This window comes from Cyanistes caeruleus, chromosome Z (assembly GCF_971803275.1).
Source record: "Cyanistes caeruleus chromosome Z, bCyaCae1.hap1.1, whole genome shotgun sequence".
NCBI lineage: Eukaryota > Metazoa > Chordata > Aves > Passeriformes > Paridae > Cyanistes > Cyanistes caeruleus.
The window spans coordinates 79,237,305-79,264,648 of NC_141732.1; the positions used below are offsets into that span (position 1 = coordinate 79,237,305).

Sequence of the window (27,344 nt, forward strand, 5' to 3'; positions counted from 1 at the left end):
CCCACACTTTCCCAGAGGAAGCATCAGTCTCACCCACTCGCTGGTCTCTGAGAGCTCTTTCTGCCTATTAACTCCCACTCTAAAACATGTAGTTCCCTGTGAGCAAAGATACATTTGCCTGTCAGAAAGCTTAATTAGCAGGAATGGAGACTGTCCTCCCCATCATCCTCCTCAGTCTGATCTCCAGCTAAGAAGCAAGGGTATAGTTCAGTTTATTTTGATTTATGTTCTTGACTAGATCCAAGTGACAAACCTGACTGTACACTTACTCCTTTTGCTAAAGAAAGGGTCTGTGTTTTATCTTTACAAGAATGAAAGTCAAGTTTTATTATCCATAAAACAGAGTTATCTGTCACCACCATAAGGTCCTCTCCCTGCATTTTTCCACTTCCCCTGATGAAACATAAATAACTTCTATCCCTTTAAAGGTCACAAGCCTACAGGAAAACCAATACAAAAATTCATGATACTTTACCTTAAGACCACAACTGAAAATGAATTACAACACACAGTTCAATTGCATTGTGAATTCATGTAGAATTGTGCTTTCCCAGGGCACTGGGCACTAAACACCTCTCACTGCTCTGTGTCCGCTCGTGTCAATCGTAGCTTTCAAACCTAAAGCACTTTTCCAGGATCAAATCCTGTGCCTGAACACCACACAAACTGAAAGTGTTTAGAGGGGACTGGTTTTTTACAGCCCACTGCACTGAGTGCCTTGAAATTAGATGCTATTCACTCTGTAATTTTCCATTTTTGACTGACTGAAACTTTGTTCTTTTCCAACCTTCATGTCCCCTGTTGCAACCTCACCTCCAGCTGAGCTGCCTACTGAGCTCACTAGTGAGAGACACATTTGGTTTCTCAGTACATCAGCTAACACTTAGGTCTTTGATCATCTGCAGTTGGGCTGCTCCTGCTTTGATCAGAAGTAAGCTTTTCTTGATCATACTACACGAATTAAAAAGCCCAAGACTTCAATCCTGCCTTCAAGTGATGCTTGGGTTGAGACACTGATTTGTCTGATATACTGAACAAAGGTTTTAAAGTATAATTTAGTTCAATGGTCAGGCATCTTTTAACCAGGACCATTTTCTCAAGCTGCCTTCCCATTCATTCTGCCTGTTCCTGCAGTGCCAGCTCTCGGCACTGCAGCGAGGCTGCAGCACTTGCGTGGCAAGAGCATTGCAGGAAGGATTCCACCTACCCTGCAGGAAAAACAAAGATCTTTCCAAAAATATACATTATCTAGTGACTAAGAAATGAGAATAAATGAACCAAGCCCTGCAGGCTTCTACTAAATGCTTATTAAGAGTGCTGTCCAATTAGCAGTGCCTGTGCTCATCAGTATGGGCTGATCTATGACCAAACTTGGATCGAGATTCACCTTCCTTACCCAGGAACATTCCAAGTGTGCCAGAGCACATTCCCCAAACACAGGAGCCTCACATCATCTGGCAAGGCCTTCACGGAATCTTCAGGTCCCTGGAGCAAAAATACTGCTGGGGTGGAACCTACCACAGCTACAGAGGCCCTGGAAAATTAATCCAGAGTAGAACACAGTAGGTGTTGACTTCATCAGAGCCCATTGTGAGAGACCAAATCTCTCTGGCCTTTGCTTCTCTTAATGCTCCTTTGTGATAATATCAAAACTCACAACAGCTCTTCTGAATAAGAAGAAGCTCTTCTTACTGCATCCAGTCCTGACATTTCATCTTTGGGAGTTTGAGACACTGGTGAGTTACAAAAGGACCTGCAGAAATTATCTGGATTCTAAAAAATTATGAGAGGCGTGTGAAGCTTAATCTAAACATATGGTGACTGAGTAAGGAGATACTGCACCAGGAAGCAATTACCAGTGGCAGGAAGGTTCTCAGTACAGTATAGCAAGGAAAAATAGTATTCAACGCCTGGAAGCTAAAGATAGAGATGGCATCTTTAGTTGAAGACTGGCTTTCTTTCTAGAAGTACCAGAGTAACTAAAAATCAGGATCTGGAATTCTCGTACAGGGACTCAAGTTTTCCAGGGGATTCTTGTAGCTGAGGTTAAAAGTCATTGATTCATGAACCCAGTGATCATTCACTTAGGATATTTTGATATGTTTAGTCTTACAAAGTTGTAAGTTTTTCTGGGGTTTGATAATAGATGATATTAGATAGGTCCATCCATCAAGACAAGGACTGTTTACCAAGATACTGTGCCTGTCTTCTAAGTTAAAATTTTTGCTTTCAAAAAAACAAAAGTGCCATGGACCAGCCCTAAATTCCTAGGTTTGGTCTTCTGCAGAGGAGGAGTGGCTTTTATATTTCTGTCCTTTAAACGCTGTTTATGGATAGCTCACTGAACATCCCCAGAAAAGTGGAAAGTGCACAAATTCTTTTCCTCAGAGGTGCTCCTTTTCTGGATACTTTTTTTGACCTGCTCCCATGATTCCACAAGTATCTTACACATCTGTGCAGCCAAGATGACGGTTGTAATGACCTGAAGATATATTTTTCATCACAACTATGGAAGCTCCTGTCAAACTGGCACTGCCCGTTCACTGCCATTCTGATTATGATCTCCCATTTCCAAGTCTCTACTCACACAGATCGTTTGGAATTGCTTGGCTCTGCTTCTCATTACCTCATTAGCAATGTGAATTGACCAAGCATCCTGTCAAGGCCATGTTGATCCCTTCCAATCTGCCCACTGATTTGGGACACAAGCCTCTCCCTGGTTTCAGCCAAGCACAGCACCACAGTTAAGTTGCAAAACACAGCTCCACTGCAGCAGCCGTGGGTGTAGCAGCAGGAGCTCCAGCAAAGACAGCCCTAAATGGCACAGCAAAGTCCAGGCTGCCTCCTGCTTCTCCCTGGAAGAAAGCCCACCTTGCAGTCCACCAACACCAACACTGCCTGTGCTTCCCAGCTCCTCTCTGACACAGACTGACACTCATCTTCATTTAGAGGTTTTCCCACTGTGCAGTGTGTGAATGATTTATTGGAGATTACATTGAAATCGAGTTTCTTGTTTTTCACTGTATCAAGCCAACGCTGTCTGCTGACAAGCAGCAGTGGAGCATGCTGCAGGAGGCCCTATTTTCCCAATTTCAATTCAAAACTCTCCAATTTTTAATAAGCTGCTACCTGGGTGTTTTAATCAAGCCCTTTCCCATTCACTCTGACTGAAATAATCTGCTGATGTTGTTATCCATATGACCACCCACCTAGAAGGCATAGCAAAACTCATGACAACACTTACACATCTATGACATCTCAAAACCCACATTTTAGCTTATTGCAAGCAACTGCTTTTTTTTTTTTTTTTTCCCCTTGTGAATTTTAGATTTTAGGATCTTTGTATGTGGAACTCAGAAATGTGACTTAAGCAAAATTCTAAGCCCTTATATTCACTCTAGTAAAATATGTATTTGATAAATCAAATTGATTCTACTTTTTATTTTGTAGTCAGTGGGGACAAAGCTTCAGATTTTTCATACTGGAAAATTCAGTGTACAAACTGACAGGCCTGAAAGTATAATCTCCTCTCACCCATCAAAGGCTTCTGTGGTGTCACCACAAAAGCTCTACATTGAATCTTGTCTTCAGCTCCAGTAGACTGAAGAGAACACCAGAAACCAACTAATATGGCAGATAAATCATCCTGTCATTAAGGCAGCTTCCTGCCAGTGAAAAATTATTTAAGCATGACGACTCACAATCTCAGTAAGTTGCAAAACATATTAAAAGGAGAGCAGAATAATCAGGGCTCTGGGAAGGGGTTGTAGATATCACTTCTCATAACCAGCATTAGATAAAACCCTTTACCTGATTCTCCACAAGGATGCTGTAAGGTTTAATGATGATTTGCACAAAGTAAAATGCAAAAGATAGAAATATGATTAATGGGTGGTGCACAAGAATCAAAAATATGCCAGTGTTCAACAACTGGTTTTTATTGCATCTGTGTGAGTAGTCATCCTTTGGTTGAAATACCTATGCTTTTGGGGGGCTCCTATGTTTCACTTTTACTTCTTGCTAGTATTCACAATTTCCCTGCTACCTTGAAGGCCCTCAGCAATGTAATCTGAGTTGAAATGAAGGCTCTGCTGCCCAAAAAGACCCAACAAATTGACACCTGTCAAGTGTCTGACCAGAGCAGTATTAGGTGACACAAACAGGATCCACACTCTTGGGTGCAACACATACATGACATAAGATTTTATTTCCATGGGCTGCTTCTACACAGTCTGAAAAACTGTCTTAAGCACTCTGATGAAAACCTGAGTTAGCTGAGTTATCCCAGCACAGCAGAGCTGTCAGAGCAGGGCTCAGTGACACAAGTGTGTTTGATTTCAGACCTCAGCCACCAGAGAGCTGGAGCCCCTGTGCTCTGGAGGCAGCCTGGGAGAGCTGGGGCTGCTCCCCTGCACAAGTATTCAGGCTCCAGGGAGAGCTGAGAGCCCCTGGCAGGGCCTAAAGGGGCTCCAGGAGAGCTGCCCAGGGACTGGGGACAAGGCCTGCAGGGCCAGCACCCAGGCAATGGCTTGCCAGTGCCAGAGGGCAGGCCCAGCTGGGATATTGGCAAGGAATTGCTGGCTGGGAGGGTGGGCAGGCCCTGGCACAGGGTGCCCAGAGCAGCTGGGGCTGCCCCTGGATCCCTGCAGTGTCCAAGGCTGGGCTGGACAGGGCTTGGAGCAGCCTGGGACACTGGAATTTGTCCCTGTCCATGGCAGGGGATGGCATGGGCTGAGCTTCAAGGTCCCTCCCAACCCAAACAATTGTTTGTGAGGAGTGACTCAGTGTTTACTGAAATCACATTACACTATAATCTTCATCTCTTTCTTACCTGATCATTTTCATGCAGTGTTTAATCTTCACTGTTCACTGGTTTCCCCTAAGGCCACGATTGTCATGAAGTTCGGCTGACTTGCAATTCTAATGCACTCATTCTTTCAGCGTGCCTTTGCTTTGAAAGCCCCTCATTTTCATCTAAAACTTCACTCCTACAGGATGAGTTGTCAGCATCTCTACACCCTGCATTAAGTTATGTAATTAAAAGATAAAGAGTAGTTCTAGAATATGTTCGAGTTGATACCACATATGCATGAATAAACATGTGTCTCTATATATAAATGGTAGAGATTAATGGAAATCATATTCATATCTATTTCAATTAATATCTTTAATCACCAAACCTTTGACAAGAAGGTGATGACACAGAAAACTGCAGAGCTGTGCAGTGAAACATATTCTCTGTGCTTATGCTGATATACAATTAGTTTTGTGCACTTCAGACATCTCTCTGGAGTCCTGTAAATATATACAAATAAAATCAGTTCTGTGAAATGTACTCTGAAAGTTTTCCATTCAGTGGAAAGAATTATTCATTAGAGGAAGACTTGTTTTCATTTTACATCAACAGCCTAAAGTTGAGCGTCAGATTAAGATTCTCAGGAGATGTCTGGTGACAACACAGTCTGAAAGGTGATCAAAGATAAATAGTAAACAATTTTGACAGAGCTCTGCAGTAGTCACCACACAGTCTCACCTCCACACTTACAGAGTACTTTTTTATTTTCCTATATTCCCAGGTTTCATACAGTAGACAAAAGGATAAATAATATCTCTAACACCCTTAGGTGTGAAATATGTTGCAGGTAGACTTATCCCTGACTGAAAAGGTTTCAGCTCCGCTGTTAGTAACACAGAACCATGGAATGTCCTGAGATGGAAGAGACCCACGGGGATCATCAAAGTCCAGACCTGTCCCTGCACAGACCCCCAACAATCCCAGCCTGGGCACCCCTGGCAGCGCTGTCCAAGTGCTCCTGGAGCTCTGGCAGCCTCGGGAATGTCACCATTCCCTGAGGAGCCTGGGCAGTGGAGACACAGCCACTAACATATCACATAACACAGGCTTTGAAAGACACTTTTTTCCCCCGGTAATATTATAACTTCTTCCAGTTTCTGTCTAGCTTGAGCAGTTTGTTTGTGTAAAAACCACTTGTACCTTGAACCTCTTTCTCTTTGAAGAGGCTGAAGAGAATGAGAGCAGCACTGTGCTTCAGCCCCTCATGACCATGTCTTTTGTATTCAAGGGTTTTGACTCCCAGTCATGAAATCAGTGATGGTTCAATTGTCTCAGTCAAAGGTGTCTAGAGGAGGAAATCTATATTTGTTTATTTCCTCATGCCTTCAAGATGATGTGTGGCTTTGTGTCACACTGAGTTCTTTTATATGCCAAGTGCCTAAATTGAAGACTTTGTAAATACAGACTGTATAAGCAGTCTATAAAAAGGCAACAAGAGTAGAAGATAAGATGATAGATAGATAGATAGATAGATAGATAGATAGATAGATAGATAGATAGATAGACAGACAGACAGACATATACACACAAACCTTTCTTCCCCCTGCTCTAAGTGAAAAACTGCAGTGGGGGTTGGTTGCTCTTATAAAGAACCTTTACAAGACCAGCCAGCAGAGCAGCAGGCAGCACTCATACAGGATCACATTACAGCAAGAGCCTGAACAGGAACTGCAGCATTGCTGTGGTTCAGTGACAGGATGATTTCTGGCAGGTTAGACTCTGCAACTTCTGCTTGCCTTTGAAGTGCTATCAGCTCCACAGCTGTAGCAGTGTATGGTTACAAAATGATGATATTTAAAACAAAATGGGAAATTTACCCAGAGGTTTTTTTTATACACAAGTATTAAGTGTAAGGTTCTTTTAATTGCTTTTAGGGTTTTTTCTTTATTTTACAGTTCTTTCTAAGATTTCCCTGCTGCTTATTGAACTTGATGCTACACATGACTCATGATTTTTAACCCCTGTGACTAGTGTTCCAGGAAGACAGCCCAAATATCCAGTGCCTGTGCTGGTGCCTGGATTTGTGCAGATGGCCTGGGATAGCTGTGGAGCTCTTTAGGCACAACTGCTGCCAGTTTTCTGAGTCTGCACATGACCCTGCAGACATCTGAGCCCATGTCAAGCTAGGAAGAACAAAGAGTGCAGCAGCACATCAGTGCTTCTCACATTGCCAAATACTGTAAATAAAATAAATACTCCAGTCTTATCTTGACAGAAAACTTTACCCCTGCTAGGCCCTGAAAAGAATTCAAGTTAAACTATGTTTTCATGGAATACATGTTTTATTCTAAAGACCACATACCCCAGTGTGCTCTGTATGCACCAATACTGTCATGTTGGGACATTCTCTGCTGAAGTCCCATTCTCCCATACCTTGACACACAGCATTGGTAGGGAAACAGCAGAGGCTAGGACAAAGCAGCCACTCTCCTGTAGACTTCATGGATGCTTATGGCATATTCCAAAATGTTCCCAAGGCTTGCAAGGGGGAAAACAGCACAGTGTTTGGACATCCCTGACATCTTCTGTAATGTGGGGAGCAGTGCCAAGAAGCCAAAGCACACTGCAAATCTCATTTTTCATACAGCCTGTGCTCACATTTGTGGTTCATACAATGAGAGAGAGATCTCTACAGTCATTCCCTTGGGTGTTGGTACCTGGTGCCTGTGTCACTGCCACTCTTCACTGCTCCGTCATCCGTGAAATTAAAGGTGCCGGTCCAATTTGCCAATTCCTCTCCATTCTGCCAGCTAAACTGCAGCCCTCTAGCAAGAAAACGAGGCAGTTGATATTTGATATCATTCATTAGGTTAAGTCTATCAGCATGAGTTCTCATGTCCTATTTCTTAACATACAAACGTGACTATGACACATTCATCAAAAACAATTAAAAGATACCAAGAACAACAACATATCACCTTACTAGGGTAAACAATTAATTTTTACTTCCCACAGACTCTGCAAGTCCTTGCATGAAAACAATACTAGGCTCCCCATACAAAACTGAAGGCCAGTAATTATCTGTGCTCGTAAACAACACACACATATGAGGAGGCAGAAATTTCATTCTACAAAACACAAGGGCAAAAAGCAGGAGACACGGAAAATCACAGGGCCAAAGGAGTAAAAGCTCCAAACTTCAGTTTTACATCTACAATAGTTGCTAAATGTGGTGGGCACTGGGTCCTTTCTCTGTTTTGTTGGCTCTGCTAGCAAAGGATGTGTCATTTGATGACATATCTAAAGTTACAATATAATGCTTCCTTTGCCTGTTGGGAAAGACGGCATTTTTTAAGCCTATGTGTAAACACAGTCATCACAAGTCTCTGTTTTCCAAACTCTCACAGATTTGTTCCAATTCCCATGATGCCTGCAGTCTTCTGGAAACTACACCAATAGCAGGGTAGAAATTTAAAAATGCTGGGGAAATATTTGACAAAACAAGTCAAAACCCTTCCCTTATCTCAGAAGCCAACAAGAAAGGATCTTGCAGATTGCTATTTTTAAACTTGTCCTTTTTAACCCAATTCCATTATTTCAGAAGCCTGGCAAGCTGAGTTGTGAACATTTGGTGCTGCCAATACTGAAAGTTAACTTCCCAGTTGGGGTATGTGGGGACAGCCAGGAAGCAATCTGCCAGCACGCTTTGTCCGAAGAAAAGGGCATCCAGGACCCCAATAGTTTTGCTGGTCACCAGGCTAATGACAAGGGCTGGTAAATCTCACATCCATCCTCTAGTCTAATTGGCAGCAATTATTAGCACAGGGAATTAAGAAGGAACAACATGGGGTGTTAAAATATGCCCAGGGGAATCTCATGAGGTTTAACAAGGCTGAGTGCAGCTGGGTCAGGGCAGCCCCCAGGATCAATCCAGGCTGGGGATGAGCAGAGGGAGCAGCCCTGGGAGAAGGACCTGGGGGTGCTGGGGGGGGAGAGCTGGACCTGCCCCAGCCCTGAGCCCCCTGCCCTGGGCTGATTCCCCAGCGTGGGCAGCAGGGGAGGGGGGATTGTGCCCCTGTGCCCCTGTGCTCAGGTGAGACCCCACCTGCAGAGCTGCCCCAGCCCTGGGCAACACCAGCACAAGGACGTGGAGCTGCTGGAGCCAGCCCAGAGGAGGCCACGCAGCTGCTGCCAGGGCTGGAGCCCCTGTGCTCTGGAGGCAGCCTGGGAGAGCTGGGGCTGCTCCCCTGCACAAGTATTCAGGCTCCAGGGAGAGCTGAGAGCCCCTGGCAGGGCCCAAAGGGGCTCCAGGAGAGCTGCCCAGGGACTGGGGACAAGGCCTGCAGGGCCAGCAGCCAGGCAATGGCTTGCCAGTGCCAGAGGGCAGGCCCAGCTGGGATATTGGCAAGGAATTGCTGGCTGGGAGGGTGGGCAGGCCCTGGCACAGGGTGCCCAGAGCAGCTGGGGCTGCCCCTGCATCCCTGCAGTGTCCAAGGCCAGGCTGGACAGGGCTTGGAACAACCTGGAACAGTGGAAGGTGTCCCTATCCATGGCAGGGGGTGGGACTGGATAAGGTTTCTTCCCACCCAAACCACCCTGTGATTCTGTGATTCGTATCAGAGTGTGTATACATTATGCTAGAATGGCCACAGGGTAATGCAGTGCTCTGGATTATCAGGCAGTCCCATAACTTGCATTTCTCTGGCAATTTTTAATCAGCTGATCTGCTCGAGGAACAATTTATGAGTGGATTATTAGTGTGAAGAAAACATAAGAAAATTACTCAGACACCCTCACTTTGAGGCTTGTTGAAACAAACACTTTTGGTTCTCTCCCATATATACCACATTTATTGCCGCACTGTAACTGGTATAGAAACATGGTTTCTTCAAATATATATCTTTATAAAAGACATTTAAGTATATAGCTGTAAAAATATCTTTTAATCTAATTTGCTAAAGGCATCACTGAAGGATACATTGGGAGAGAGGATAAAAGTGGGGGGAAACCAAGCTGGAATTGTGCTTTTTATTTGGATTTAAATTCTCTGTTTGAGGCTTAGATATTTGGTTGAAAACTGAAGTAGAGAGCTTTAATCCAGATAAATGGCCGGTGTTGGTGTGTCCTCCACAGTTGAACTCTCCTACACCGTAGCAAAGATTCAGGTGGATTAAATGAAGAATTAAAACCTGTAGTAAAGTCCTTTCCCTGTGTCTTTACTCTGCATATAACAGCTGAAGGGAAACCTAAGTAAATGTTCCAAGGGGAATGAATGAGTAAATGTTCCAAGGTGGAGGGGGGTGAATCTGTCCATCAGGCAAAACAAATTGTAAAATCACCCTTTAATGCCTCCCTTTCATCAAGCTGTTTTTGGGGAAGGGCATGCACCACAGCAGAGGCACCAAATGTAAAGGACATTCACATTTTGGGTAAGATCCAAGGGGAGATTGGAAGACTAACCCTGAGGAATGGCAGATATGTCTTATGATGACCAGCTTAATATACTTAGCTTTGAAGTGGCAGCGTGGGGATCTAATTGAGGTACAAAAATATTCTGTGGGGGGCACTTCTCTGTGGTTAAGGACAAAGTACAAAGCTGTGAGCTGAGCTTAGGGTCAGACAGAAGTTAAGTGTGCATCTCTGAACCAGACAGGCCACACGCCTTCTTTCAACAGGTACTCCAGAGATTAACAGAATACAGACTTATAAATACACAAAACATCCCACCAAAGAAATTTTGCACTGCTTGTAGGGCTGTGTGCCTCACTGTGGCTGTGTGAGTCTGCAAGACTGAGACCAAGCTGCTGCTCTGCATTTTTTGCAGGGGTGGTACAATAAATGTCTTTCTCGAGAACAACTTCCATAAATAATGGTTTGTAGTATTAGGACTGAGTAGAAACCAAGGCTGAGACATTTAAAAACGCTGAATTTATTCTGTTGCTAAACAGGATTACTGAGAGCTGTACCATTGATTTCAATCAGCCTTGAGTTGGGAGAATTTATTTTTTGAAATATAACATTTTCTAATCCTCTCAGTTTTGAGTTGTATGTATCCATGAAAATTGTCTGGCCAAATGTGCAAACAGCCTGAGAAAAGAGAAAAGATACTTGAACCACTTCATCAGTGTATTTGTTTGGTATTCTATTTCAGTCAAATTCTACCATGATCACTCTCAGCACTAACTGCATTTAAACAGGTAAACAAATTAAGGTTCTGTGAATAGAACTGTAATACAAAAGCACACTCAGGATGGAAACACAGAAAAGGAAGAGGAAAAGCATCAGAGCAAAAACAAGAGGGTAAGAAATGATTAAAAGAAGGTGAGGAAAGCTGAGGAAATTATTTAGACATAAAGGTCTACTATGTAATTTACATAGTTTATGTAAATTATAGTTAAAAAAAATGAAAGTTAAAAGAAAAAGTAAAAGAAAAAAAGGAAAAAATAAAGAAAGAAAAGCTAATTTTAAACCTGGAATCATTGCCAATTATTGCCAAGTGGAACTTTGCCATTTTCTCAATTTGCCCTAATATAACAAGTTTTAAAATTGGTATGTGTCCCCAGTGTGTGATGCTGATGACGGCAAGGAAAGAATTCATAAAAGGTAATAACCAGAAAGTCTCTTAGTGCAGAGATTCCTTGTTTTGCCCATGCATGTAAGCAAATTGTTCATCAAGGAAGATGTACGTCAGTTATGGACACCATTGATCACAAGAGTAACCCCTAACAAATAAAAGTATGAGCAATGCTCTGCCTTGAGAAACTCCGTGAAGTTGGATGTCTTAGCAACAGAGACCTTCAGTTTCAGGTAAATGTCAAAGCAATATCTTGATCCTAATTGGTAACTGTAAGTGTTGAATCAGTGTGTGGTCAAATAAACATCAGCGTAAAATAATAATAGGAGGAGGGGGTGAAAAGCCAGAAAATTAGCAAAGCAGCAGTGACTCTGAAGGGCTTGTCAAAACCTCTGTCAGGAAGCAGCAGGAAGCAAAGACTGAAAGCCTGTTGCTGCAATCCAAACAAAAAACAACTCCTACACAAGAAGAGGTTTTAATAGCAGAGGATGTCAGATAATTATGAGGTTTTTGAACTACAAGGCAAGAATGAGCAAGCGGATGAATTGCAGAGAGTGGCTTTGCACCAATCCTGCTGTCACGCTGAGATCCCCCCTCAGCAATGCCTATTGTCCTTCTGAAAAGGGAAGGGAAGGTGAAAATTCACTTCAGACCAGAAGGCAAGGCTTATAAAAGGGAGCTGCTAAATGAAGGAGACCCAAAAGTCTCCAAAGCCCAGCTGGAGGTCATGCCTGGGCTCTACCCAGAGCGTGGGCCATGACCATGAATGCAGCAGAATTTGCTCAGGACAGATCCATGTGTTTTCCAGGCACAGGAGCAGTTTGGTGCAGGTGGCACACTCGGTTTGCTGAGTGACACAGTGATCAGCACCTCTGGGTGACTGTGACTGAGTGGCAGCAGGGGCATCACTCCAGCCACAATCTCTTCCACACATACCACCAGTTCATCCCGTTTAATCCCAGGCAGCAGGCGATTTCCACTCATCTTTAGGAGGTGACAGCTACCGCTACCCTCATTTGGCATCTACCACAGCCAGACTAAATCCAAACCCAAGCAAAACCAGGCAGAAAGAAATATTTTATAATGGTGAAGCTAAGCCAAAATCTGACTCAGCTGTTGGCCTACACAGATGGGCAAGAAAGGAGAAGCAGAGGATGGGAAGGAAGATATGGATGTCTCCAAGAACAAGGCAAATTATTTAATTGTCCTTCTGAGTTCCCTCTTATTTGTCTTCACTATTCCTGCTTTTGCTAACCAGCAGTTCTCATATCCCTTCTCTATATGCACTCTCCCTAATAAAGAGGCCATTAGGAGGTGACAGGAAACCCAGATTTTGTGACTCTGGTTCCTGTCAGAGTTATAAGCATATTTTATATATATATATATATATATATATATATATATATATATATATATATATATATATATATAATATTCATTAATTCCATATATATCATTAGTAATTTTATAATCCTATTTCTGCAGGCCTGGTCATGGTGCTGTGCTTCCCTGTTACACACTATTCAGATACAGAAGCCACATGCAGTCCCTGTTCTGATGACCAACAGTCCAGGCCACCTGGCCTAAAGTCACTGGAAAATCACTTTCACTGTACCTCAGTTTTCCTGTTTTGTAATCCTTGTGACCTTGAGGAGGAAGAACTGAAGACTTTCGTGTTAAATGATCATTCTGCTCTCTCTGGAAATGGAAAGTGATGCCCCTAGCCTATTAACAGGGATGTCACAGAGGTGTTGGAAAGTCAGATGGTTAATCTTGCTAGAGATCCAGTTCCTTCTTTCTGCAAAATGAGGAAACTATGACTCACTGTGTCCACAGGGTGTACGGAAAATAAAACTAAAACCGTGGTATGCACAAGTGACCTGCAGATGAGAGTGATTGGAAACACTCGCTAAAATGGATCAGGGAGTGAGAGGAGCTTGGGTGAGGGGAATATCAGGAACCTCCAGCATGTCAGACTGCTGCACAAGTGAAGAGAAGCACAGCAGCCTGCAGAGACAGAGGTAAGAAGAGTTTTGGAGCAAAAACAAGGATCCCTTTCCATTTTGCACAGGCCAGAAGCAGCAAGTTTTTTTACACTGCCCTTGAAAAGACATCAAAGGGGCCCAAAAGGAGTAAAGGACTAAAGTTACCACAGGGAACAGTGAGACACTGAGATCAACAGTGCCTAGCCTGTGTCCACAACCTTTCTCCTGACAAAAGGGCCAGACCTAGTCCCTGAAGACAATGAAGCCAGATGACAAGAACAAGGTAAATGCTTACTTGCATAGTTAAATATCACTTTAAATACCCCAATCCATTTTGAAATAAATATGCAAGGCACAACAAGTTAAAAGATGCATCACAATGGGAAGGGAAGGGAAGGGAAGGGAAGGGAAGGGAAGGGAAGGGAAGGGAAGGGAAGGGAAGGGAAGGGAAGGGAAGGGAAGGGAAGGGAAGGGAAGGGAAGGGAAGGGAAGGGAAGGGAAGGGAAGGGAAGGGAAGGGAAGGGAAGGGAAGGGAAGGGAAGGGAAGGGAAGGGAAGGGAAGGGAAGGGAAGGGAAGGGAAGGGAAGGGAAGGGAAGGGAAGGGAAGGGAAGGGAAGGGAAGGGAAGGGAAGGGAAGGGAAGGGAAGGGAAGGGAAGGGAAGGGAAGGGAAGGGAAGGGAAGGGAAGGGAAGGGAAGGGAAGGGAAGGGAAGGGAAGGGAAGATCTGCCTCTAGCAGTCCAGGTCCAATTCATCTATATGCTTGCTGGCATCTTTCAGTCCAGAATCCAGGGCCATAAAACTTCCAGGCAGGGCACAAATAAATAAAAAGTTCCTGGGTCCAGTTCATGTACTTGATCAAGATGCTCTCCTTCTTATGTGAGTCCATAAAAAAAATAATATTTTTCAGTGGAAGCAGTGCTGAATCTGACCAGTTAAGTTTAGAGAAATACTTATTTTTGTGGAGAAATTAGCAAAATACAAGTTTTAGAGCTGACACAAGCCAACATGCTTCTGCTCACTGCACTAATAGAGACCAACCTTTGTCTCAGTGACCTACAGCTTTGCAAATTGACTGACAGTGAGTAATTACTGATCTGATCACTTGCCATCTCACAGGGACAAGATTATTAAAAGGTTTTGAAAATTGTATGAAAATATGTGAAAGAGCAGGAATGGTATATTCACAACAAAAGGAAGAAATTAAATAACACAGGCCCCATGAAAAACAAAATATAGATGGAGGATGTGGGAAAGGAGCATGTCTGGTTTCACCACACTCTTGGCCTCACAGAATTATACCAGGGACAAGTTTGGCTCTTTATGTTAGAGGGAAATAATAGTATTAAAATGGTGGAGGAGTATATTTTGACTAGTACAAAAAGCAGAATTGGAAACATAGGTGGGAAGCTTCTGGATTATAACCATTATTACACAGAAAAGAGGTTTTGTTTCACGTAGCACATTTCACATTTGGGTTAAATCTCGCATCAGATATTCACAAGCAATATCTGAAAAAACTCGGTCTAAAATCCCTTCCCAGGAAGGATAAAACACATTCAAATAGGTGGCTTAAACTGGACTTAATGTTGACCAAGACATCAAGAACATCAAAGGATACCTTCCAAACCATTACAGTCTTACCTTTTCTCATTTGTGACTGGGAGATAAACATTTAAGGAGTAATAAATAATCTCTATCAACCATACTGGTAATAATTATTCACAATTTTAGTTAATTAAAATTATTCATAATTGAAATATAGTTATTTGTAATACTGAGGGGTAGCACAAAACCAACAGCAGAATTAAATGATAGTGATGCAGGAGGTTTTCAAGAAAAAAAAAGAAAATAAAAACAACCAAGCCTTGGGCACAGAGACTCACAGGAAACGTTTTAAGATACCAGAAAATTCTGACATTTGAGATGGTAGATGCCTGATGCAGCGTGGGTTCCAAATCTTACCACACCACAAGAGATCTGACTAAAATAATTGCACTGCATCTCAAGTTTCCAGTATTAATATATTCAGCATCAGGTCAAGTGTCCCTACACTGCCCTGAGGGCTCATGCTGAAGAGCAAAATGCATTCACAGTCAATGAGTATGTACCCAGTGCCAGGCACAGGAGGAGCAAATATTCCCTCTCTCCACCTCCATTCCATCTCTCCAGGAGTGGATGGCACAGTCTTCTCCTGCCACTCACAAACCCCTCCAAAATACTTACAGCCTAAGATGCTCAATTAGGACAGTCAAAAGCCTGAATTTGGCTGTATTTGTACCAGTGAGAGAGGCTGCTTTTAAGGTTTTCACCCTGAGAACTGAAGCATAAACCCAACTAAAGAAAAAGGACATGGAAGCGACTATCTGCTGGGCTGATGGAAAAGCAAAACGGATGCAAGCAACAGAGGGCAAGCATGCCCCAAAGAAATGAGTGGTTAAGTCCATGATTTGCCTGAAGGAGACATGGACTGCTGAGCAATGAATACACTTGAATTAAAAATTGAGAAATGAAATGAAAAAGCAATCAGGGGTAAGAATGAAGCACAGTGGAAGTAAGAAAATACAAAGCTTTGCACAGTGATTATGCCTGAACCAAATCCAGCAAGTGTAAAAATGATCAGGAAACTCCAACCGGGTCAAAAATAAAAGACCAAGTGACCAGGTCATCAACACTGGCCACAGAGGTCAGTGGTCAAGGGTGTGATCCATCACAGCTGGGGCTGTGGGGAACATGGGTGGAGAACAACCCAAAATGGGAGCACAGAGCTCTGGGTTTGGCTTTTTACAAGTGGAGGCAAGACTGAACTTTGTACCTGCCCACACACATAGAGGCCAAGCAGGTAATTATTTTCAAAACATCGTGAAACAAGTTGATGGCATTTCTTCTCTAAAAGAAATGTCACAGCAGTTAAATCACATTGGGTGAAAAGGTGCTGGATGCTGGGCATTGATGGAACTCAACAACTGTTTTGTCATACTGAAGCAACAGATCTGTGTAAAATGAGGATTTAACCAAAATATTCAACCAAATACTCAGGAGGAATTGTTTGCATGGACAGAGGCAGGTCTAGATCTTCACACAACCAAGTTAGACTGAAGGAGGCTGGTACTGGGTACTATGTGATTAGAATCAGCACTGAATTGTCTGTATTAATCAGTAAGGACAATGGCCACTTTCTGGCTGGTAAACAGGACACCTATAATTCACTGCTGCAGGGCAAAAAGTTTCTGGAGACCTCCTACAGCCCAACATGATCTAAGCCAGCAGCAGGGTGGGCTTGTGGACATTGGCCTAGGAGCTGCTGGATGGCCACAGCCACAATAAAAGGGGCAAGTGTCCAAAGGCCACTCTGTAGTGACACATCCCTCATAATCTGAGGTCAGGAAGGACCATGGTGTAACACACCAGGGTGTGACACACTTGGGATAATGCAATTTGCATATGTGAAACACTGAAATAACAGATGTTAATTACCTTCATTTACTGCCATCTGAAGGGTGGAGAAGGACTGGCAAGTCACAGACCAGACCAGCAGGTGGTTTTGCCATCTCAACAGCAGAGGTGAAACAAAACAGTGCTAGAAATACAGCACAGAGGGAGCAGGGATACAAACCCTGCTGGTTGTCTGCATCAGGGCCATGCCAGCGAGCACAGTAGAGGAAATAACATTTCCTCATATTCTAGTGCTAAAACTCAGCCAATTGATGCTCTCCTTTAAAAGCAAATTAAAATTATGGTTAAAAATTCTCAGACCTTTAAGTAGAAGAAGGAAAAAAATTTGGAAAAATTTTTTGATTCAGGAGAATTGCCTTAAGCAACCAACAGAAGCAGTGTAAAAAGGAATGGGATAACCAGTGGGATGGGATGACTGCATCCAGCTTCTGGATGGGGGAACATCAGTGTGTTGGAGCCAGTACAGAGGAAACCACCAGGATGATCTGTTAGGAGCAGCTCTGCCATGAGGAAAGGCTGAGAGAATTGGCATTGTTTAGCCTGGAAATGAGAAGCTTTGGGGTGACCTAATTGTGGCCTTTCAGCTCCTGAAGGGAGCCAACAAGAAAGATGAGAGACTAGGGCCTGTAGTGACAAGAAAAGGGGCAGTGGCCTCAAATTGACGTAGGGTAAGTTTAGGGTAGATGTTGGGAGAAATTGTTCCCTGTCAGAGTGGTGGCACAGGGTGCCCAGAGCAGCTGGGGCTGCCCCTGCATCCCTGCAGTGTCCAAGGCCAGGCTGGACAGGGCTTGGAGCAGCCTGGGACAGTGGAAGGTGGCCCTGCCCATGGCAGGGGGTGGGACTGGATGAGCTTTAAGGTCCCCTCCAGCCCAAACCATTCAGTGATTCTGTGATCCCATGACTTTGGGGATGGCTGAATTAATCTATCAGCACTCTGTTATTTCTGCCCTCTCCACCCCATTGCCAACAGGGATGCCTGGCATCCCATGAAATGGTCCTGGGAATACCCTGTAGCAGGAACAGCATGGCAGGAGTCTCAGCTTCTCAGCATGGCAGGAGTCTCAGCTTCTCCTGCAGTGCTCTACTAGATCTGGCCACTTTAAGGTGATGGCTGTATCCCATAAACATGTTGGGGTTTTTTGTGATCTATATTGTTTGAAGACTTTGCTTTGTTCTGAAGTTCACAACACTCTTCTCTGCATAAAACCTCCCAAACCCAAGAGCTGCCCAGTGCCTTGTCAGGGATTCATCCAGATGACTCACAGGATACATGTAATTTCTGTGGGGTAGTAATTCCCTCTAGCTAGAACTGGATGCATAGAGCTGTGTGACCAGAGAGAGATGACTCACTAGACGACCTTCAGATTACGTCTCTTGGGGAAGATATTTAAATGGAAGAAGAGTTTTTGCACAGGAATAGGAGGTCTTAGGTTATGGTTAACACATCCATGGGGTGTTATGAGCTGGCCAGAGGAGCGTGTGCCAGGGATGGGGCAGGAGCTCTCAAGTGACCTGAGCTGGCTGTAGTTAGGACAAAAAAACAGTTTAAGACAAAATACAACTTGGGTCACATGTAGCCTCCATGTCCCCATTGCAATTTCTGATGTCCCTGCTGTAAGGAAAACATGATTTTAGGGTACAGACTAAATAATCTCTGAAATGTGTGGCTCAGGTTTATTTTCTCTGGGTTTATTCCTTTAGTCCATGCAGTGTAGGTGATCACAAATAATCTTGTAAGGAAAGAAGTAAAGATGCCTGGGAATTGACTTGCAGCTGTTGAATAAAAGCTGCCTAAGATATTCAAAAATGGTGGGCTTACTTCAAGTCATGAGATTCTGATATTAGTAAAAGGGCACACATACGTGAGAGTGATGTTTTAGTCTCATTTAGAAGGTGCAAAGCTTTCAGATAATGCAGACTGCCTGCATGGGAAGGTTTGCTGACTCTTGCTGTGTGATTCTTTGAGATCTTTTATTTACCCTCTGGCAGGCCCTGGGGTAATATTTGTTTAGAGTCTTTAATAGTTTTGGAAATGTGTTCTCCTCACTCAGCTGAAAAAAAAAAAAAAAAAAGGAGTTTTAAAGGTGCAGATTGCATTCTTCAGCTGACACTTTTCCTGTGCAGAAGTCAGTCTGTTAAAAATTTAGTGAATTTCCTACCAACAGAATATTGGTATATAGCAAAGTATTGCTCTGATATTTTTCCCTTGCCAAAGGGGAGGACTGTCCTATTGATCTCTCCCATGCTACAGGTTGGGAGATGAAGACAGATTTCAACATTTTTTTACAGTAGTGGCAGTTTCCTGATGTAATCCAGGATTATTCCCTGCTGGCCAAACAAGAGCTGACAAAAAAAGGCCAGCCCTCAGCCGAGAATCTGATTCAAAAGAAAATTCAGCTGAAAGGCGAGCATTGGAAAGATGAGTCAATACAAAAGCAAGTGGCAGCTCTGGATTTAAGCAGAAGTCCACAGCATTTAACCTACTTTAGCAGATCAATGCAGCGGATTTTTAATCATCACATTAATCCTAAAATAAAAATAATTACCCCAGAGATCGGTATTAAAGCCCCTTAATTATATCTCATTTCATCATCCTTTTCACTCGGGATCAGACGCTACAGAGACCAGAGCTTCCCGATGTTATTTCTCCAGCCTGCAGTTTGACTCTCCTGTTAGGACTTCAGCTGCAACTACAGGGATGAGGCATTGGCCTTGGTGAGAGCCCCACATCCATCCCACCTGGGAGAAAACTGAAAAAGGGCAAAAAAAAAAAAAAAGTTGGGCAGGATTCTGCTGTCCAATGACTGTACAAAATTGCAAAGGAAGGAGTGGAGAATATTACACAGTGGGTGAAAAATGTGTGAATGCCTAGAAATTAGATCTCTGCACTGTCCCCTTCTTCCAGCAATGCCAGGAGCCCATTAACATCCCATAAAGGGAAAGAGAGAACTTTGACCAGGGGCTGGGCCCCTTATCAAATTTCACTGAGCAGCTTATTTCCTGGAGCATCCTTTCCTGTCCACAGTCCTGCCACCCCCACAGAAGCTCTGGGAACAAGCCTAGGGGCAAGTGCAGGACCCCAAGCCTCCATGGCCCCCTCCTCAGAGGGGATTTCATGGCCATCAAACCAGCCTGTTCCCTGCTTGTAAGGGCAAGTGGCATGGCACAGCTTACAGCCACACAGCAAACTTTACCATCTTTCTCCCAGAACAGGGCACCTTTCTCCACTCTGCTCTTTGGGACCAGTCCTGGGTCTGTGCTGTCACCTGCATTGTGCCCAAGCTGCTTGTTTTAGATCACACTTCCCTGCCTTGCTGGCCTTTGCCCATTTCCACCATCTTCTATCAGAGGAAAGAGCTACCCTGGTGTTATATTTAGACTTAAAAGCACTGTACATTTACTGAAATAGTACTTTAGGGCAATTTTCAGGTTTCTCCAAATACACGGGGGATTTTCTTCCTGCTGCCTTGGGAAGTGGCTGTGGGGCCTGCTGTTGCTGCAGGTGTTGGGATGCAGGGAAAGGCATCCCAAAAAAGGAGCACATGGAATCCGAGAGAGTAAATGGCTGCGGGTTCAGGGAGCATCCCCAAGCTCCAGCTTGGCAAGGGGCACCAGGGCTATAAATACCCCACTTCCCCTCTCCAAGGAGCCTCTCCAAAACCACCAGGTACAAGTCACAGCATGTCCAAGGAGCCTCACAGCCGGAATCAGCTTCTAGCAGGGGGCTTAACACCGGAGGTTTGTGAAATGCAAGAGTAAATAAAGGTTACAGCTGCCCCTGCACGGAGCTCACTGGCAATCAGACTGCCCTGGAATGCTCACCAGAAGGTACTGCAGGGCATTAAGAGTGAGGGAGGGAAAGGAAAGCTAAAAGAAAAGGTACCTTCATAATAATATTGTGGTGACAACGCAGGCTGCTGCTTAAATAACCTTTCTGTGTCCAAAACCTTACAGCCACATGCTGCATTTTTATTTCCATGGAAAGTGGGAACTGCCAATTCCCAGCAGAAAGGTGCTAAGGTGCTTTATTTTTCCTGTACTGAGTTAGGGGAGCCCTCCGTGAGATTATTTTCACATGATTAATAAAAAATAAATTTAAAAAAAAAATCATTGCAAGCTGGAGCTAAAAAAAAACAAACAAACAGAAACAACAGTGTTTTCCAGTCCAAGGGGCAAAATATATGGTCATCTCCCTGCTTGAGAGTTTTTCATGGCAGAGGGCTCAGAACAAGACTTTCCCCTAACCAGACTTTTTCCTTGCAATCCAGGGAATTGAATATCAGCCCTTTTTCATTCCCTGATGATGACAGGAGAGGTTCCCAGGGTATGAGGCAGGACAGAGGCAGGCCACAGAGATCACTCAGTGGAAGAGTTTTTGGTTGCATCTTCTCATCATTTTATCTTTACTCTGCCATTTTTCATTTCAGTTTGTACTTGGGATTTATTTTTCCTCTCTCTAATCCTCTTGCAATCATTTTGACTTGAAAAAGCAAGGATTGGTAAGGCTGCCACACCTCCAGGACAAATGAGAAAAACTGGGAAAATAAGGCAAGATGAGATCTCAACCTGGTCATAAAGTAGTATTCTTAACACTGAGGAAGCTTAGTACTATCCTTGTCCACCTACCACGTTTCTGAAGCCCCCCAAATATGGAGATTTTATACCTCTTCAGGTAACTATTTTTTTTAAAAGTTCCCCATTATGGTTAAATCCAAACCTTTCCTGCTATAACATTTTGTCACTTTGTGAGTTTTTACAGAGATGTATTCATTGCATTCTTCTTCTAAGATTTAATTTAGCTATTTCAAGTCAGTTATCCTTTCTCTCCTCAATTTTCTCCAAGCCAAATAAACCCTATGTTTTCTACACTTCTGCTCACTCCTGCTTCTTCCAGCTGAGGAAGTCACATCTTTCTGGAGCTGAGGTGCCCAAAAATCAGAGTCCCCCCGACAAGGCCTTGTGCTACACAAGACACACAAATTGCTCTGTGGATAAACAACACCCCTGTCTAAACATATTAATATCACTCTTGCTTTTCCCTCCCAGAGAGAAACGTTTGCTGATTTGCCAGCATTTTGCTTGCTCTTGGCACCAGGCAAACAACTACATGAGTTGCAAGCAAGGCAAGAACCAAACCATTGATCTCTCCTGGCAGAATGCAGCTTAATTCCAGTAAAAAATTCCACAGCAGCTGCCTACACAGCTGAAACACTTACCTCAAAGCATGTAAGGGAAACATTCATCCTCATAAAATCATGCAAGCTGTAACTTCTCAAACTAGGTTTAAGTAAAATAAACTCTGCATGGGTCAAGGGTAAACATTTATAGAGCCCCATTGGTGTTTGCTGTGAAAAGAACATTTTCAGATCAAAGGCTGATGTGCTCTACAGCGAAGCAGTCTCAGCAGCAATTCACAAGAACACAGCAGTGCAAAAATAAAGTGCTCTCTCGGTTATCTGGAACACTGATATTGATTTTAGGAGCTGCATCTGCATGTTTGTTTCTAAAGACATTGAAGTTTCAGCAATGAACGTGCTACCTCAATTCAACCTCTCGAGCTATTTTAGCCTGAACTTACACAGAGTGGGAAGCCTTGTAGGGCAGGGTCTGTGCAGGGGCAAATACTCAGGTGGCACGACTCTGATTAAGTTGAATTAAAAACCTGTATTTTTGCTGCAGTTGAGGATTGAAACACAATCCAGGAAACTCACAAAACATTATATTCTGCCTACCCTTCTCCTGCATTCATAATCTAACAGACATTACAGATGCTGGATGCACCTTCCCAGACTGACAAGATATTATTACCATCAGCAAAACACTGAGAGGTGGCTTGAACTGCTGTAATGGTTTGCCTGGAGCTCCATCTGAGCCGATAAACCAACTTTTCCTATTCCCTCTGATCCCCCCTTACCTCTTGAGATAGTTTCTTCCGTAGAGGATCTGCTGCAGCAAGGTGACCACGGCAAAGGCGCAGATGAAGATGAAGAACAAAGTTCTGTTTCCCAGCAAATCCCGGCTTGACGAAGGGTCAGTGTATCCCATCCTTCTTAAAAGCCACTGAAGCTTCACTGGGTAAAATTCAGTTCATCGCCACCTTCATGCCCTTTTTGCTGGGGAGCAGAGGGGAATGCCTGCTGGCTTATTTGTGACCAGTCCAAGGACAAGGTATCCCATTGTCTGGCCCTGCTGCCCCTTCCTTGCCCCTTTTGGATGTTAGCTCCAGGACTGTGCGCAATGGCTTGCTTCCATGGTAAAGTTTCCAGGAGATTCAGACGTGGGTAACATCTAAAATCATCTCTCAGAGCTCTCTCAGCGCAGGCAGCCTGTGCTGTGTGAGAGGCATTCTGTTCCCTCTAAGCCTCTCTTGAAAACCCGCTGCTAGCAATTATCTACTTCAATCCCATTTTCATATTCCAGATGGGGGAAGCTGCACACAAACCAGAAAACTGCAGCCAATGGCAAACACGGGGCTCCGGCAACCTGCGTTGGAAGCACATAGTCGTCAGCTCTTCTCTGCTTCTGCTCAGTGATTCCGACCAAATGTGCTCGCAAGGAGACGTGACTGGGGCGTGCTATTATTGAGCAAGCATGCAACAATCATGAGGATTTCATTCAGAACCCTGCAGGAAGAGAAAAAAAAATAAAAGGAAAGGGGGAAAAAAAAAAAAAAAAAAAAGAAAAAGAAAAAAAAAGAAAGAAACACAGCAGTAGCAGCAGTCTGGTCAGGAAAGCTGCATTCTGTGTAGCAGCGTGCCGTCTGTGCCGGGGCTCCGGTGCTGCTGTGGCATTTGCATGCAGAATGCAGAGCCTTCAGTCACACACCGCTCACTATTTGGGCTCCTCTGTTTCCCCTATTCCTCCAGAGTAAGCACAAGCAAGGTCACTGTGCATCCCTTCAAGGACAGAGCTCTCAGTGCCTGCACGCTGATTTATTGGAGGCTCTGAGTAGCCTCACAGCCGCAGAGAGGGAGCCTGCCTCTCAGTGCAGGCTCTAAGAATCATTCATTTAAAGAGACAAATATTCTGATTGTTCCTCCACTAGACACAGTTCTCTTTTGAAAGGGCAGAGCAGCAAGACCTTGTCCACAGCCATCATAACTCCTCTAAAAACCCCTCATTTTCAGGAGAGGCTCAATTCAGCTCGCAGGGAGTTTTGTCGCTCATTTCACCGTGAGCAAAATCTGCCCCAACCCTAAAAGAAGTTCCAATGAAATCTTTATCCATGAATGAAACATCCAGACTAGGAGGTTGTTTTGCCACAATAACAGATGGGAAAAGGATTTTGACAACAAAATGGGGGGGGGGGGGGGGGGGGGTGTGAATCCTTTGTCTAAGAGAATAGGAAGATTTTTGTGTGAATAGATTTTCCAACAGTTAAATCAGTGTATGCAAATTGCTCTAGCGTGCCAGCAGCCCAGCTGTGTGGAGCAGAAAACAGGGAGTGCTCGTGGACTTTGTTTCAGCTGCAACTGATGCTCCATGCACAAAAGGGCCAAAGGTAACTTTGTGCAACCCTTTCAAGACAGTCCTTGAAGAAAGGGTTAGTCCTCAGCATGACCTACAGCAATTTAGGTAAGCTTTCCCTTACCTAATTTTAAGCAACATAAGTCACAAAAGATATTTAAGGCATGAAGCTGAGTTCACCCTGAACTCCTGCAGGCTGGAGAGCAGCACTTTAGACACAAGTGACTTTGCAGAGAAGGTGTAGGGATCCAGCCCCTGATATGTCCTGCCTCCGTGCCTCTCACATCTCCCACACCTCTGTATCTGATTCCTGCTAAATGCTTCCATTATCACCTTGCATATAAATAGAGTGGAGACCCCAGGTCAGATCAAAGATTATCCAGGGACAAGTAGAGGCAGAGGGCAAGGACATATTGATACTTCCTTGGAAACACTCTTCTACAATTTTGTCATTCAGGGTCTTCCAGAACCAAGGAAAGAAAACCAATATTTAGGTTAGAAAAGTAACTCAGTGGAATGCACTGTACTGAGAATAATAAACATACCAGGGGACTGGAAGTTAAAGAAGTTTGATTCCCTATTGTCAAAGCCATCAGCTCTGGGGCCAAATGTGTTTCTTCAAATGATCAGTTCACATAAGCTTAATTATTCATTTAAATCATATAAGACTGTTCCATATAGGAACTGTACCATTTAGATGGATCTAACCATAAATCCTCTCAGGAAAAGGAAAAGCTGTATGGCCATCAAAATTCCCAGGCTGAGGCCCCACAAGATACTACACAGGCAGATTTGTATGCAGGAGCTTGGTCAAGGCCAGTAAGTCCGACATGAAGGAAAATTTACTGAATGATTTGAGCTGTTTGATTTCTACTGATAGCTTTGAAAACTCAGAGAAATTTGGCTCAGTTGTGCTGGGAGTCATTTTACAATGACAGTAAAGTATCAGAAAGTAGAAATTTGGCTTCCTATAATTTTCTGTAGGTGTGACACTGATTTTGCAGATTCTTGTATCACCTAGGTTTTGGTGAAAACACTTTCAGCTTTTCTACTTTTACTGCCCTCCATTCAATGGGATTTTTTTTTTTTTCCTTGAGATCTGTGCAGTAATGCCCCAAATTCCTGAGCCTAGCAGAAGCTCTTTCTCCTGGAGTGATGGTGAGCCTGAGCTGCAGCAAACAGCCCATGTATTCCATCAGTTAATTTTCTGTGTCCTCTCATCATTCTCTGCTATATCAGGACTGGCCAGAAAATGCAGCACCTGAGAGACCTATGAGCAGGAGAGCTGTGGATTCAAAGAGCAAAGTACAAAGGTTTCTACAAAAAATAGGAAAGGTTTTCTGTGCCAGAGCTTGCACAGGTATCATTCCTGATGTCACATGCAGAAGAAATCTATTTGCTGTACCTCAGCCCAGTACAACAATGCTGCAGAACTGGAACCAGACCAGCTCTGTGCAAGCACAGAGAAATAGGATGTCTATTGGCAAATTTTCACTGGATGTTCAAGGTTGCCTGCAATATTTATAGTGAGTGAAACACACAATAAATATTAGAGTGGAGAAGAAGGGCTGAAGAAGCAGTGTCAGCACTCATTCCTGGGCCCCTTTGACTTGTAAACTACAGGCCCCCTTGAAAGCATCAGCATTTCTCAGCAGAGAAAAAAATATATTTCTTTAAAATAATTTCACAAGCTGCATTTAAACAAGCAGCAGACAACAACAGAGTCTGAGAAGGATTGGAAAAGCCCTCTAAGACCATTGAGCCCAACTATTCCCCCAACACTGACAGGTCCACATTAATCCATGTCCCCAAGTGCTGCATCCAATTGCTTTCATAACATTTCCAGCATGACAGAAACAAGCTCAGAACGGGTATTCATGCATCCGTTCTTGGAGCACAGACTTCAAAGTCTAAAGCAAATCTGGCAAAATGGATCTCAATATGAAGCTGCCAGAAGCAGTCAGTCTTACACGTGTCTGGCCTTTATTTGTTGCATGTGAGCTGCTTGCTAAATATCACCAGAGATAATCTGTCACAAGAAACTCCTCCAGCCTGAGCAGCGAGACTCTGAGTGCTGTAACACAAACACAAACATGCTCCTTACAGTGGCACTCTCCAATGGGAGCTCATCATTTGCTCTTAGGGCCCAATGAACCAGCTTTGAATTTATTAATTTTTTTAAAAAGAAGATAACATTAAATCCCAAAGACAAAGAAGCCAAGACCATGCTACTGAAGCTCTATTTGAGGAAAGATGAATTGGCAAGAGGACAAAATCTGGTAGGGGTCAAACTCTAATTCTGTTGTGAAAGGAATAAGTTCACCCCTCTCTCTGTCAATCTCTCTCTCTCTCTCTCTCTCTCTCTCTCTCTCTCTCTCTCTCTCTCTCTCTGTTGAAAGGACAATACACAAACCTTCCTACTGAGCTGCAGTTTATTTTTTAATGCAAATGAACTAGAAAAATTCATTTTTGATAGGCAAGTCTGATTGGGAATTTTTTAAGTGTCTTTCACTGAACCTGTCATTTGAATCAGTGTTTGACCGATCATGCATTCTAATTTCAGCTGAAAGCAAGGGTATTTGGTGTCTGGGACAGCAGGTCTGTCTCTTGGTTTTTTAAATCACAGAACACATAACTGAACATGTTAAACACACAGAATCATACACGTTCAGGGTAAAACAAGACATGCTTCACATTCCCCTTCAGGATTTTTTCTCTTCCTGCCTGCTCAGCCACTCTCATCTTCATGGCTGTTATCCAGACCAAAGAAATTCACAGCCAGCATTGCAGACTACTATGGGCTGTAAACAGTTTGAGCAGAACATTTTTTACACCTATTTTCCCCCCCTAAATTAAAATTAAGTCATGTCTATTTACAGTTTCTACAATGCTTGTGTAAACTGCTAGAATCCTGTTTTTGCAAAGAGCTGGCACATAGGTGTATGGCTGGAAGGTTCTGCTGAACATGAAACTCATAAACATATGCTTATCAATATTAATTCTTTTGCAGATATAAAACATGAATTTATTAGCATAATCGAGTGCTTAACACAATGTCTAGTTCCCCAT

At 43.5% G+C, this 27,344-nt stretch overlaps 1 protein-coding gene across 2 annotated transcripts in view; it reads right to left on the reverse strand.

Annotated features, from left to right (window-relative positions):
• The window catches only part of ST8SIA5 (ST8 alpha-N-acetyl-neuraminide alpha-2,8-sialyltransferase 5), a 46,731-nt gene extending 23,017 nt beyond the window's left edge, over positions 1-23,714 (reverse strand). The window contains exons 1-2 of one of the 2 annotated variants that reach the window (XM_023944140.2): positions 22,723-23,693; positions 7,513-7,620 (exon numbers count right to left, since the gene is read on the reverse strand). In XM_023944140.2, coding sequence (XP_023799908.1) covers positions 7,513-7,620; positions 22,723-22,853 — 239 coding nt within the window. In that variant the 5' untranslated portion in view covers positions 22,854-23,693. Of the gene's footprint in view, positions 1-7,512; positions 7,621-22,722 lie in introns of both variants that reach the window. The other variant, XM_023944141.2, reaches the window with a different exon arrangement.
• Positions 23,715-27,344: the final 3,630 nt, after the last annotated feature.